Here is a 12,929-nt window from a genome sequence, read left to right as displayed (position 1 = left end):
ATAGTACTTTCCTGTGATAGGATTGGCTGTTGTTAATAATTCAGTTGTTGCATTGGTCCCCGGTTTGCCTTTCACTTTCCCGGATTGGACGCACTGCCTTCATCGAGGAAGATGCACCAAAACGGACGTCACGTTGCCACTCAAGTCGCGCTACATGAACTCGGATCGAGTCATCGCGGTGGCCGTCGCTCTCGCACCGCACGCAGCTCTCTCTTTCGGCGACCAGACGAAGGGGTCTCCGCAACCAGCTCGTCGAGCTCACGGTCGACTATTTTACACGTCCGGAACACGTTCTCGCCATGGCCGTCGGTGACCTGAAGACCGATAAGGGCGTTGAGGATCTCAACACCTACCTCGCCGACCGCAGTTATATCGAGGGGTGAGCCTACTTCTAGCGCGTTTTTCTGCGCGCCTTCGCGTCTCCGGTACACGTGCTCCGCTTGTCGGCATCTTGACGGATTCCGATTCTCGCGTCCTGAATATCCTGTACTCCTCGTATCTTTAGACTATCGCGTTCGTCGTAAGTATTTAGTGGCCTTCCCCTCAGTCACAGCTCTCAATATCGCTGATGCAGTGGCACATCGCGACGTTTCCAGTATCACGTATGGACATGTGACACACGGACGAACGCATATACGCACATACGCGACAGCCACACACCTTACATTTATTTTTACGTCTCCGATCTTCTTTTTACCTTCTTTGGCCAGATTTCTCTAGAATTATCCTCGTAAGTTTTTCACTAAACTTATTGTTGTACAGTCCTGTACGTGATGATGATGTGTCTTGCATCTGGACATATGTGTGATGATAAGGAAATATTTTATGATTCTTCACATATGTAAATCAAAATGCACTTTATATTTGTTGCTTTCTTGCATTTTCCATATGCATTATTCGTTTTTATGTTATAAAAATTGTAAACTGCAAAGTAGTATGCGTAAATAGAAGTTTAAAATATTATAATCAGAGTTTAATATTAAAAACTTGTAATTATACTTATGTTTTTTTTTTTAAATCTTATATATTTATCTCTTATTATTTGCTTTCTAAATTATTCATGATAAATGTAGTAAAAAATTATGAAATTTGCATAATCTGTCAATAAGAGATTGAAGCAACTTTCTGAATGTTGGCAATATTTTAGAGAATATATAATATTCCTTATTTTTAACACAATGTGCTACATAAATGTGTACATAAATTTCCAACAATTGTACTCAAGTTGATAATAAGGATCAGCTTTAATACAAAATAACGTATCATATAGAATAATTTACACCCGTTAGGTGGCAACCAACTCAGGCCGATGTTGCAGTACTCGAGGCACTGGGAAAAGCACCAACATCATCAAATCCCCATGTACTTCGTTGGTACAATCACATAAAATCGTACGATCTTAAGTCACTTCCCGGAGAAAAGAAAACTCCTGCCATCTTTAGCACCGCTAGTGCTCCAGCCTCGTCCACAGCAAAGGCAAATGACGATGACGACGACCTGGATTTGTTCGGCTCGGACGACGAAGATGCGGAAGCTGCAAAAATCAGGGAGGAAAGGCTAAAAGCGTACGCAGAAAAAAAATCAAAAAAACCTGTGGTCATCGCCAAATCGAGTGTCGTGCTCGACGTGAAGAGTTGGGGAGATGAAACGGACATGAAGGAAATGGAAAATGCCGTGAGGTCGATCCAGATGGACGGCCTTGTTTGGGGTGCATGTAAGTTGCACATGTTATTGCCTTATTGATACGCGCATATTTATCACATACAAACAAGTTGCGTAAATTGATCTTCTATTTTCAGCGAAACTCGTCCCTGTTGGCTACGGTATAAACAAGTTACAAATAATGTGCGTGATAGAGGACGAAAAAGTGTCGGTGGACTTGTTGATCGAACAGATTCAAGAATTCGAGGATCTAGTTCAATCGGTAGACATTGCTTCGTTCAACAAGATCTAAAAAAACAAAAAACAGCTCATTACTTTTAATATTGGATTAATAAATATTAATTGTTTGTATATATATAATTTGTTACTCTCTTAACACACCCGAGGAATTCCTAGTGCAGAGTCTTCGAGAGTAATACACAATGCTGCTGAAGCTTCATTGCGAGTGTTTATTTTATCACCTTATACATATGTTATTAGAACGGGCATAATATTGTATCGCACGTACGCAGCGCGTGAAAACAATCGTTTACCTCGCTATAATCTTCATGCTCATTCAGCTCCGACGTTATGGGCTCGCTCGTTTATATCCAAAATGTGTCATTCGTGCCAAAATAAACAGAATGCAATATATAACTCGAAGATTTACATTATTGGTACTAATGTAAAAGCTTTAATTGCAATTATCGAAATACAGCGAAATATGCAAAGATATTTTTTGTAAGATGGAAAATATACAGAATCAGAATTATAATGCGATGGTTGCCAATCTTGATTTTAGCATACTGATTCTTAGATATATCACAATCGCCTCCCCGTATCTCATTTTTCCAAGCTTGCCGGAATCGACGCCCATTGAGAGATTCGCTAGGCGAATCTATTTTTATATTCTTAATGTATCGGATATAATTGTAGATAGCGTGCAATCACGCGGGTAAAACCATTCACATAGCAATATTACGTTGCATATTTTTTTTCATTCGAAATATCAAATCGTTTCATTGAAATACACGTTTATATATGTGGCGATATCGAACAGCATGCATTAAGAATTTTTATACACGCATATATTATATAATATCCTGCAATCATTATATATTATGTGAGAAATTTTCTAGCATTCAGCTTTTATTTCATAAAGCGGTATTTCCATATATTATGATTCACTGCTGCGTTTGCTACTTCTATAATGATTTTTTTAATTAAATACTCTAAATCCACTGGTTCTAATATAAAATTATTTTAATACGATATTTGTTATCATTTTCATACCAGAAAAACAAGTAGTTATAGCAAGAGAATAAATTAAAAATATAACATGGAATTTTACAAACATTAAATATCTTGTACGATGATTTAACTGGAATTTCACAGATTTTATCTAGCGAGCGATACGGATACATTGATCAATTGTCGCTGCACGCAAAGTGTAATATGATACAAGTGTTAGGAAAAACGGAATTTCCTCGTTCCTTGATTACGAAATGAAGAAATAACAGTAACAAAACTGCGAAAATTTCAACGAATAATTTCGGTTGATTATAAAATATTCCTATAGCACTTGCGTTCTTGTATACTTCACGCGCTGTTACCGTCTTTATAAACTCGTTCCCAAGGAAGTTACAATCGTAAATCCATCGACGAGCAACGCCGCGCCTAGGGCATTGACATTGAACTTGAGATCCGGTTGTTGCAGTCCTCACGTTCCTGCGGGTTTTAAAATAACAACATGTCCACGCCTCGTTATTTGTTAGAAGGGACATTAGGATTCGCGAAAGGATGGTAGGATTATGTTCCACGGTGCGTCCCTTTCCAATGCAAAACGATACAAGTGTCATTTTAAGCCTCCGTAATTTTCTTTTTTTCTGTCTCCTTGTTTCTGTAGGAAAGCTTTATACATCGATACGCTGGCGCCAATATTGACGCTGGAAGACGTGTTGGGAATCATCAAAGGATGCAAAACCTGTTTCTCCTCATTTTTAACATCCCTGAACTTGGAAGTTTTTAAAAAAATGTTAAAATATTAAAAATGTGTTTGAAAAATACATTCGCATTAGAAAGCATGTTAAGAACTATAGCAGCATGTAAAAACGTGATGCAAAATGGAAGAATTTATATTTCTTGACTATTTTTTTATATAACTTTATGCGCGCATGTAAATACTACTGATTATCTATTATTTTGATAATTTAATAAATTGCGATAAATAATAAAATCTAAAAAAATTATAGTCATTTTCAGATAAAAAATACGTATTACAAAAATATTTAAAATACTTTTTTATTTTTTAAATACTCTGGCTTTTTATAATGTGTGTAAAAAACTTTCAACTTAAGATACATACCTCTATTAATATAAAAAATCTTATTCGACGAATTGATTAGCGATAATCTTAGATCGCTACCGAAGGACAGGATATCGTCTAGCCGACTGCATTGAGTTTTCATTTTTGAAATTGTATTTCTCTTTTTCCCTTGTCGCGATCAACGATTAAATGACGACGAAATTCTCGTCCTTCAATCGCCGCCGTTTCTTAAATACTGTTCCTTTCCCCGCTCTTCCTATACTTTCGTATCCTCGCCATCTGTCCTCGCCTCCGTCACGCGGCTGGTATCATCGTATATAAGAAAGCGATCGTCGAGGAAATCTCGAAACCGCGGATCATCTCGTGTCAGTCCACAAGCATAGTGTATCAATAGACGTTGCGGATTGATATCAGCACATCTTCAAAATGTTCGTGAAAGTTTCGTGCCTTGTCGGGACGATAATTGCGCTACTTTGCGTTTGCTCTTATGGTGAGTTATTAATGGTCTTTTTTATTCCGATAGGAAAGTGATTTGTAATGATTTGTGCAAATTTTCTCTAAATGTCTAAAAATCATGTTTTAAAATTATTGCTATAATAAATGATATAGAAACATTATTACAAAAATTATATATTGTGATTATTAAAAGTTTAGAATTTGTTCATTCAAGTTTATTTAAGAAATTGATAATTCGAAACGATTATTGATGCGGATTTCTTTAAAAACCGAGTTACATCGCAAATAATATTTTATATAATTTATATAGAATTAAATTATTGATATTCAAATAATAAATTTTCGATTAATTTGAAGACCAAAGATCGAGTCCCATCATCGCGAACTTTAAGATTGTTTAACAATTAAATCATCCGCATATCGCCGATAGCAACTTGCGTCTTGCTGTTGTTTAAAAAGTTCCTGTCCGTGACCGCATCCTTGACTTACGCGTTATATCAACCAATCTCGAGAGCTCTCTTATTCCATCTCTTTAAGGTCAGGCTTTCCCATACGCATTAGTGCTAATGTAAGAGATCCGTAATCCGTGATTTATAAGCAATACTATTAATTCCTTAAAAAGTTATATATAATAAATTAAATGTATGTGAAATCTCTAATCAAAAACTGCAAAATTACTCACAATCTCATTTCCTTTGTGTGACTTGTACATATTTTTAAATAATTGTTGGTTTGCGTAACGCTACAAAGTGTTACGTATACATAATTATGGCACTGTCCACTGCATTCCAGAAATGTTACGCTATTACAAAAATCGGACGATTGAGATAATTGCCATGCAGTTGCTCTTCTTATATTTACATTTAAATAGATACGTAGATATTTTACATTCGATTTGCGACGTTATAATTAATGCCTTCCAACTGACGTTTTAACGATAAATGACGTGTCATTAATGAATGTAAAAAATGGTAATCAGAAGTGGTAAAAAAATCTGGAGCGATGCGATAATTGCAGTATATTTACGATGAAAGCAAAATTAGGATGAGGAAAGTTATTCGATTATTTCAATGTGATTATCATCAAGTTTCCACTTTTGGTTTCTGTTTTTTTATATAAAGTCCATTTTTTTCTTATAAATTACTTTAATTTACTTTCGATAGCTTCACTAAGCGCGACAATAGACTGTAACGCAGTTCTAAATGTCGTCTGTCAATGAAAAACTGAAACAAGATCTTATAAACAAGATTTTAAATATTGATGAAGTAACAAATACATAAGTATGAAGTAATTAATTAACAATAATTAATAATTAAGGAGTTAATCCACGAGTTACATAATTTTCTAATAAAAATTTTCTCTTAAAGAAAACTTTTACTAGAAATTATTTAGAATATTTATTTAAAAGTACCGAAGATCTCAAAGAATCTTTGTGCATTCAAGAGTGCATTAAAAATAATCACGTATGTTTTAAAAATAATTTGGAAATGCAGAATACTGATCGTCGATTACAAAAAAAAATTCAATATGAAACAGCATGAACGACAAAATCTGCGAAGGAAAAAAACCCAAAAAGACCCTGACTCTATTAAACAATCCGCTTCGAGCCGCACCTAACTAGTAGGAGTTACAAGATGATCCGATTACAATCCGGTCCAGATAATGCGAAGCGTTAATACTGATTTGCTGAATCAAGTTCTGTATTAGCACACACACACACACACACACACATATCAATCTATCATCGTAAATCCAATCAAACGGAATATGATGATTCGATTATCCTTCCTCGCTCGTAGTACATGCTCTCAAAGCAAATGTAGTGGAGTGTAATCCTGTAATGCAAATTGAACGTCCAAAATTTGATTGTGATTACACATGTTGTAAATATTAAAATGCTTGATAAGATAATTCTATCGAGAGAGACATGTTAAAATGTAAACTGTTGTTGACAGTAAAGCGAGCAAATCCCGCGTATTATAATTTATTCGACAGTTCCGGAGAGATTCTATTACCATTCTAAACGGCTGGCGGAATAATCCATTATAAGAGCTACAAAGACGAGATACGATCTGAATATAAAAATACCTCAGAAAGATTCTTACCGTATTAGCTGCTACGGTGGGCGTCTGAACGACGTTGTTTATATTCAAGCTGGTTTAAGTTGTATTTTTAACCGTGACGTTGCGAACAACCGCGTCCGCACATATATTAAATGCAAATCACAAGTATGTGCTCCGAGTGTGTGATATCGCAGCGCCAAAAATGCCGGTCCGCAGGAATCTAACAAACGACTGGTCCACCTTATTTTCGCTGTTTTTATTGTAACTCCACTGAAGGTGTGTCGTCTTAAACGATCGCAATAAAAGCTTAGTGTGTCATGAATTCCTAACGAAAAGGTTCGATGCATTCCTGTAAACAATTTTACAATGAAATATAGACCATTTGTATAATCTTGAAAATCCAACACACTGCGTGAAGATTCTCAGATTTAAATAAATATTGTCAGTGTTTCGTTAAAAGCGAGAGACTCGTTTTCATATTCTTTAAGATTATAGAGTTGGTTGCTGAAATTAGATATCCCTATTCAATTTAATTGGTGTATTCCACTTTTAATGATCTACTGCTACACACGCAGTGCTACGAAAAGAGCTAAGATTATTGGAATTAGTTTTTATGCACCTCTCATAATGATGTTTGCACATATATTTTTCGTTACAGCTCAAGAGCCACAACTCCTCTCGGATGTTTGTTTAGGCTGTATATGCGAAGTTACTTCGGGATGTAACAACACCATCGGCTGTTATGGTAATGTATGCGGACCGTTTGGCATAACATGGGGTTACTGGTCAGACGCTGGCAGGCTGACTATAAACGACGAGCCGAGCAGTAATGAGGGTGGTGAGCTACTTTCTTTTTTGCATAGAATGCTTTGGATATCTATTCGAATGTTACGATTTGAAGTTGCACCCTTTTTACATTCCTTCCTGATTAAATAAAAGTTTATTGCAGAAATATACGCGATAGTCCTAAAGTATTTATCCGATGAAACGGTTTTTCTTCTTGAGAACACACACTTGAACTGTTTAGACCTGAAAAAATATAAAATATGATAAACTAAATACTTAACATGTAATTTTATAATAATAGTAATATATAATCATTTTTTTTTTCTTTTATTAGCCTACAGTCGATGTGCGAACGATCTCCAGTGTTCCTCTCGTACGATACAACGCTATATGGCCAAATTCTCTAGTGTAAGATCAATTGATTAATTTTTTTATTTAGAATTACTCGTGTCTTTGCTGATGTTATATTTTATATTTTACATTTCGCAGGACTGCACTGGAAACGGAGTGATCGACTGTGACGATTATCTGCGTATTCATCGATTGGGTGCATACGGCTGCACCGGTACGCTAAGTGCCTTGTATGAGACTAGATACAAGTTGTGTATGCAAGCTTTCGCAGCTTATAATGTATAAATATCATGTTTGAATTTAATAACAATCCATTAATTATCGTAATATACTTATAAATATGTGATAAAGATTTATCGTATATCTTTATCAAATATTTGGAGTATGATTACTTATCACAATGCAAGAATTTTTAGTTTTGTCTGATAGAATTTGATACTCGATAAATAACTTTATAGAAAACGTACAATTTTATAATAATGCATTTATGTAAAGTAAGACATGTGTTATTATTTGCTTTAAAATGATACACACAATTAATAATTGGATTTATGGATCTATATTGATAAAATTTAAACTAAATTGTTACAATTAGTTCAACTCAATATATCGATTTCTATAAATGTATGTATTTTGTTACACTAAAAATATTTAGTTTTATGATTTCTATTTTATTAACTGTAAAAGATTGAGAGATTTGTAATAAGTAATTAAGATAATTTACTTATTTCATCAAAATGCATCAACAATAATACACATCAAACTTTTGTATAAAAAACTCATATATAAATATCACATGTGCAATAAACATAATGTGACCATAAAAGCGTTGGTGTTTTGTAATTAATATCTTGACATTATTTCAAAAATATTTAAGTCAGATTTATCTTTAAATCGATATGTATTTTTATATATTATACATTTTTTCTTGTCTCAATATTTATATTTTCATAAAAAAACATAAATATTAAGACAAGCAACCAAAAAGATATAAAAAAATGTATTTTACATATATTCCATATATTATACCTTTAAAATATTAATTTCGACTCCCGAGTACTTAACATTTTATCCACCCATTCCGCTCGTTTTTTCAATAATTCACTTTGCTCCTGCAGATTTTCAGCAGCACTGACGTTTTTCAAGAGAAAATGACTTATAAATAATCTAAGACTTTCCCTGAAAGTTTGTAACTTGGGGGATAAAGATATTCTTCCAAATACTTCTAAACAGGCCTCCTCATTCTCGTGTAACAATATTCCTAGCATGATTTGTCGTATGAGTCTCATTGTTAAGTTGTCCAATTCAGTAAATTGTACTACCTGTAATTATCAAAATTAAATATAATGATCAGCGTATTGTAAATATGGAAAATACAAAAAAGACGTATTTATATACCTTTAAGACGGAAAGAGGAAGCCCTTTGTTTAAAAATAAATGGTTCAAAAATTTTGCTAAATTTGTTAGCTGTTTTGTGTTCAAATCGTTCAATGTCTTCAATTTATCCCATAGTGCAAACTGTATGGTTAACTGTAACAATTAATCGTTATCATCATTAATCATTAATCTATTTTAAAAAATTATATACTTTACGTATCAAATTATATTCACATACCTGATACTTTCTGTCAGAGTCGCACAATTTTTGTGCCAATACGGCATAATAAGGATTGAACTTTTTCTCTTGAACGCAACAATTGAAGATAACATAAATTATTTCCCTTTGCTGTTGATTTTTCAAACCAAGATGATGAATTTTTTCAAATGCATCTAAATAATCTTCAGCTGTCATAAGCACGCAAAAGATATCTCTTCTGACATCGGTGTTCATTCTTTGTTTCCGCGCCAACTCCAATATTTCCTCACTATACTTTTGTTTTTTGTCTTCTGAAGTCTTTTCCAAGTTATCATTATCCTTGACACCAGACCAGGCTGATCCTATTATCCACCATTTACCTCTTTCATCGGCTGCAGAAAAAGACACACAAGAAAATCTTAATATTTATTAAAGAAATAGTGCATTTGTATTTTTTTTATCATATTATATATGTTGTTTTCATACCCTCTAATAAATCTTTTAGAGACACATTAAATTGCGTAACACTGTTGCCTTTATGGATAAAGTTCTTCAGAATTTTCTTCAAATGTTCTATCCGTGATGGATCATATTGAGGTATTTTGCTCATATTATTATTTTTTATCGCCAATAACACGTCCAGCATAAACTTAACTCTCGAACTATAGAGATAATAATACATAAGAAACATAATTAAAAAATAGATTTATTACAAAATTAAGAAAAAAAAGTTTAGAACAAATTGCGAAGCTGTATTTGTATTCAAAAATATAAAACTTACTTTTCCAGAGTAGTGTCATTCGCCTTTTGTTGCAACTTTAATATTAGTTCTTTTAATGCAATTGGATCATCTTTTCTTAACTGAAAGCCCACTGTTTTCAAAATCAATAAAATCAGTTCAATTTCTTTCTCTGTAAATGTTGCTGCCAGTTTCTCTAATATTTGATATAAAAGACGATGACCATAAGCCTAGAAGAACAATTTTAAATTATAAGTGTTTCACTAAAATTAAATATCACTAAAAATATTTTACCTTGAAATTGTAGAGATGTGAAATCATGAGAATTAAATTATCTAATTCCTTATTTTCAACACAATGAGATGTATCCAACATTTGGTGAAGCTTTTTCACAATAGTCAGCAAAAAATGTGCACCAACTTCTGTACCAACATTTGCATGTAATATAGCAACCAACATCATATGTTCACAGATAAGTCGATCTGGTGTTAATACTGGTGCAATTATACTTTCCATCATTAGTTTGGATAACATTACATTCATATCGTTACGACTGTTTGACATATACATTTCTTCTACCTATAACATTAAAAGTATTCAGATAATAAATCTTTTACTCTTTACAATATTTGACACATGTTTTAACAAAAATGTAGTTTATAACTAGTCATTTTATCTTTATATATGTGACTGAGTAATATATATGTATTGGATAATTACCTGGTTTGCAATAGTATGCATGTTTTGCTCTGCTAATCTGTTTAAGATACCTTTTAATTGTCTTTCTAATCTACGAGCTTTTTCATTGTCGACAGAGATGTCTGCACTCGCATTTCTTACAGCAGGTGGGATATATTTCTTTGATACAATATTACCCTTTTTGTCTCTCTGCCTACCATAAATGTCCTCCCATACGTCTTCACCATCATCTGGCTGCTCTGAAGCATCACCATGTCCTGAGCCTTCATTTTCTAACTCATCTCCTTCATCTGTTGAATCATTTTTAGATTCAACGTTTATCTCATTTGACTCTTCTAAAGAAATATCTTCATTATCCTCCTGATCTGAATTTTCATCTGATAAAAGACTTTCGTTTTCCATATCTTGCTCAGACTCTTCATTATCATCTACGCTATCTTCATTGTCATGCTTTTCATGTTCCTCATCAGTATCATCCTCACCAATAGCCATATTTAAGTCTTCTTCAAAATCTGTGCTCATTCCATTTTCTAACAACTGTTTCTCAGTCTCAACTATGTGATTTCTATTCTCTGAATCACAGAAATCCAAAATATCTAATTAAATATTAAGGAAACATCAATTTGACATGTATTTTGAAAAATGATTTAATATAAATATATGCAATAGTATAATACATTATACTTGTTTTAAATCTGAAATAAATTTATTAATTATTTTTACAAATTTATATCAGCACTAGGAAATTATATAAAAAATATATAAAAGCATAATTTTTGCTTTCAAAAACAAGAATATATAGATTTAGCATTTATAAATATTATAAAGGATACAATCTAAACCATCTGATACAAAAGATTTTGGAATGGATTTGCTCTTTCGTTTGTTTAACTTCAATCTTTTTTCTAACTGTTTAATCATTTTATCTTCCTCTATATTGGCTTGTTTCAAATTCTTTTTTCTTTGCTTCTTTGCACTCTTTTCGTCTCTTTTTTCCTTCGTATTTTCAGGCTTTTGTCCTTTCTCCGTCTTTGTTAATAACACCTGTTCATCGTTTTTTCTTTCTTTTCTAGTTAATTTATTGCTATCAGTCTTTGATAGTCCATCTGATTTTTTGACTGTTTTCTCTGACTGATTTTTGGAATTTTTCTTTTGATGATATTCTGCTCTATTTATCTTTTTCTGCTGTCTCTTTTCTTTACGCAATTGTTTACGTGTTTTTTCCGCTGGTCTAGTCTTGTTGATTTTACCTTTCTTCTTTAGTGCTCCTTTATACTGAATACGCCCCATTTCGCAAAGGAACGTAATTAATGTATTTAATATTGCAACAATGTTAATTTACTTAGGATATCTCGATTGAAATACTTGTGTGCTTAAGATTTTTTTTTTTTTCGACGTTATCCTCCGGTTGAAGGAAAGTTGCTGTGATATTTCGTCACGGCGTGCCTTCAACTCTCCTATTGAGTTATATAGCACATGGGCTCTTGCACTTAAAAAAAAGTGTGTGCTTGAGATTTTTCTTTTTTGGTTATCCTCCGGGTGGGGGAAACTTGCCGTGATTTTCGTCACGGCGTGCCTTCAACTCTCCTATTGAATTATTGTGTGCTTGAGAGGCTTGAAAGAGGTTAGGTTCAATTCTAACCCGAAATATCACCACATGATCACAGTGCATTCAAATGTGCTATTGGCGCCGCGCTAGTGGTGCGCTCTGTATGGAATAGTATGCAACTGCGCAAGCTCGTAAGTGATGCCAGACGCCTCTCACACACACCAATCGAAAATCCGTGTCATGTGCTGCGCAGAGCGCTCTGCGCCGGAGTGGCGTCTGGATTGAGGCTGCACTGAGCTTCATTCTGTGATGCGATTGGTTCGTTACTTCGACTATTTCAAAAATATCTATTTTCCGATAGATAGATCTCTAACCGAACGTGACGCAGTAAGATCGCGGAATCGTATTCGAGTTGCTCCGTAGTTTTTGTGATTATTATCGTCAAAAAGTTTCGCGGGTGGAAAATTATCGCTAATATTTTTCGCGAAACAGTGAACGTCAATCGTATCGAGTTCAGTATTGCGTACAGACGGTATTATTTCGATATCGGCAATTCGTTTCTGTGGTTAGTAGCACCGTTCAAAATTTCCTTTGTTACTTCGGCTCGTTTTCTCCGAAAACCATGGCAAGTGCAGCGATTGCGTGATTATTGCCAGGTATGTATGTGTTTTTGTTCTATAATTAGCTATGTTGTTTAAACTTTTTATCGTAATTAGCTAATAGAACACATTAATATTTGCTGA

At 33.7% G+C, this 12,929-nt stretch overlaps 3 protein-coding genes and 1 long non-coding RNA gene across 5 annotated transcripts in view; 3 read left to right on the top strand and 1 right to left on the bottom strand.

Annotated features, from left to right (window-relative positions):
• Window positions 1-179: 179 nt before the first annotated feature.
• On the top strand, window positions 180-2,022 carry eEF1beta (elongation factor 1-beta). Its single transcript, XM_012380370.2, has 3 exons — window positions 180-379; window positions 1,290-1,714; window positions 1,800-2,022. Exons 1-3 carry the CDS (start codon window positions 300-302, stop codon window positions 1,952-1,954), a joined length of 660 nt encoding a protein of 219 aa, XP_012235793.1. The 5' UTR covers window positions 180-299; the 3' UTR covers window positions 1,955-2,022.
• Window positions 1,391-12,337, bottom strand: LOC105679988 (nucleolar MIF4G domain-containing protein 1). 2 transcript variants are annotated; one of them, XM_067349065.1, is made up of 12 exons: window positions 11,471-12,337; window positions 10,659-11,233; window positions 10,233-10,517; window positions 9,981-10,168; window positions 9,686-9,861; window positions 9,239-9,591; window positions 9,022-9,153; window positions 8,653-8,945; window positions 7,106-7,515; window positions 6,529-6,835; window positions 4,007-6,258; window positions 1,391-3,655 (listed from the first exon to the last, which is right to left on the bottom strand). In XM_067349065.1, the coding sequence occupies exons 1-8, from the start codon at window positions 11,925-11,927 to the stop codon at window positions 8,655-8,657; spliced, it is 2,457 nt and encodes an 818-aa protein (XP_067205166.1). In that variant the 5' UTR covers window positions 11,928-12,337; the 3' UTR covers window positions 1,391-3,655; window positions 4,007-6,258; window positions 6,529-6,835; window positions 7,106-7,515; window positions 8,653-8,654. The 2 variants fall into 2 exon arrangements, with proteins under 2 accessions (XP_067205166.1, XP_012235788.2); XM_012380365.2 differs by lacking the exon at window positions 1,391-3,655 and having other exon boundaries at window positions 5,113-5,225.
• Window positions 4,316-8,449, top strand: LOC105679991 (lysozyme). The gene is made up of 4 exons (XM_012380371.2): window positions 4,316-4,457; window positions 7,145-7,324; window positions 7,607-7,680; window positions 7,762-8,449. Exons 1-4 carry the CDS (start codon window positions 4,394-4,396, stop codon window positions 7,906-7,908), a joined length of 465 nt encoding a protein of 154 aa, XP_012235794.1. The 5' UTR covers window positions 4,316-4,393; the 3' UTR covers window positions 7,909-8,449.
• Window positions 12,338-12,489: 152 nt separating the features above from the next.
• Window positions 12,490-12,929, top strand: part of LOC105679993 (uncharacterized) — a 77,529-nt gene continuing 77,089 nt past the window's right edge. Inside the window, exon 1 of the long non-coding RNA XR_001101927.2 lies at window positions 12,490-12,842. This is a non-coding gene — a long non-coding RNA (uncharacterized lncRNA). The remainder of the gene's footprint in view (window positions 12,843-12,929) is intronic.

This window comes from Linepithema humile, chromosome 2 (genome assembly GCF_040581485.1).
Source record: "Linepithema humile isolate Giens D197 chromosome 2, Lhum_UNIL_v1.0, whole genome shotgun sequence".
Classification (NCBI taxonomy): Eukaryota; Metazoa; Arthropoda; class Insecta; order Hymenoptera; family Formicidae; genus Linepithema; species Linepithema humile.
This window is presented reverse-complemented; position numbering and strand designations above follow the sequence as displayed.

Bases quoted from the DNA above. Each gene is read 5' to 3' on its own strand.
- eEF1beta (XM_012380370.2), top strand. From the start codon at position 300: ATGGCCGTCGGTGACCTGAAGACCGATAAGGGCGTTGAGGATCTCAAC. The intron at 380-1,289 runs GTGAGCCTACTT...TACACCCGTTAG, and splicing joins GACCGCAGTTATATCGAGGG to GTGGCAACCAACTCAGGCCG. The intron at 1,715-1,799 runs GTAAGTTGCACA...TTCTATTTTCAG, and splicing joins CGGCCTTGTTTGGGGTGCAT to CGAAACTCGTCCCTGTTGGC.
- LOC105679991 (XM_012380371.2), top strand. From the start codon at position 4,394: ATGTTCGTGAAAGTTTCGTGCCTTGTCGGGACGATAATTGCGCTACTT. The intron at 4,458-7,144 runs GTGAGTTATTAA...TTTTCGTTACAG, and splicing joins ACTTTGCGTTTGCTCTTATG to CTCAAGAGCCACAACTCCTC. The intron at 7,681-7,761 runs GTAAGATCAATT...TACATTTCGCAG, and splicing joins ATATGGCCAAATTCTCTAGT to GACTGCACTGGAAACGGAGT.
- LOC105679988 (XM_067349065.1), bottom strand. From the start codon at position 11,927: ATGGGGCGTATTCAGTATAAAGGAGCACTAAAGAAGAAAGGTAAAATC. The intron at 11,234-11,470 runs GTATCCTTTATA...ATATTTAATTAG, and splicing joins TGTATCAGATGGTTTAGATT to ATATTTTGGATTTCTGTGAT. The intron at 9,592-9,685 runs GTATGAAAACAA...CTTTTTCTGCAG, and splicing joins TCTAAAAGATTTATTAGAGG to CCGATGAAAGAGGTAAATGG.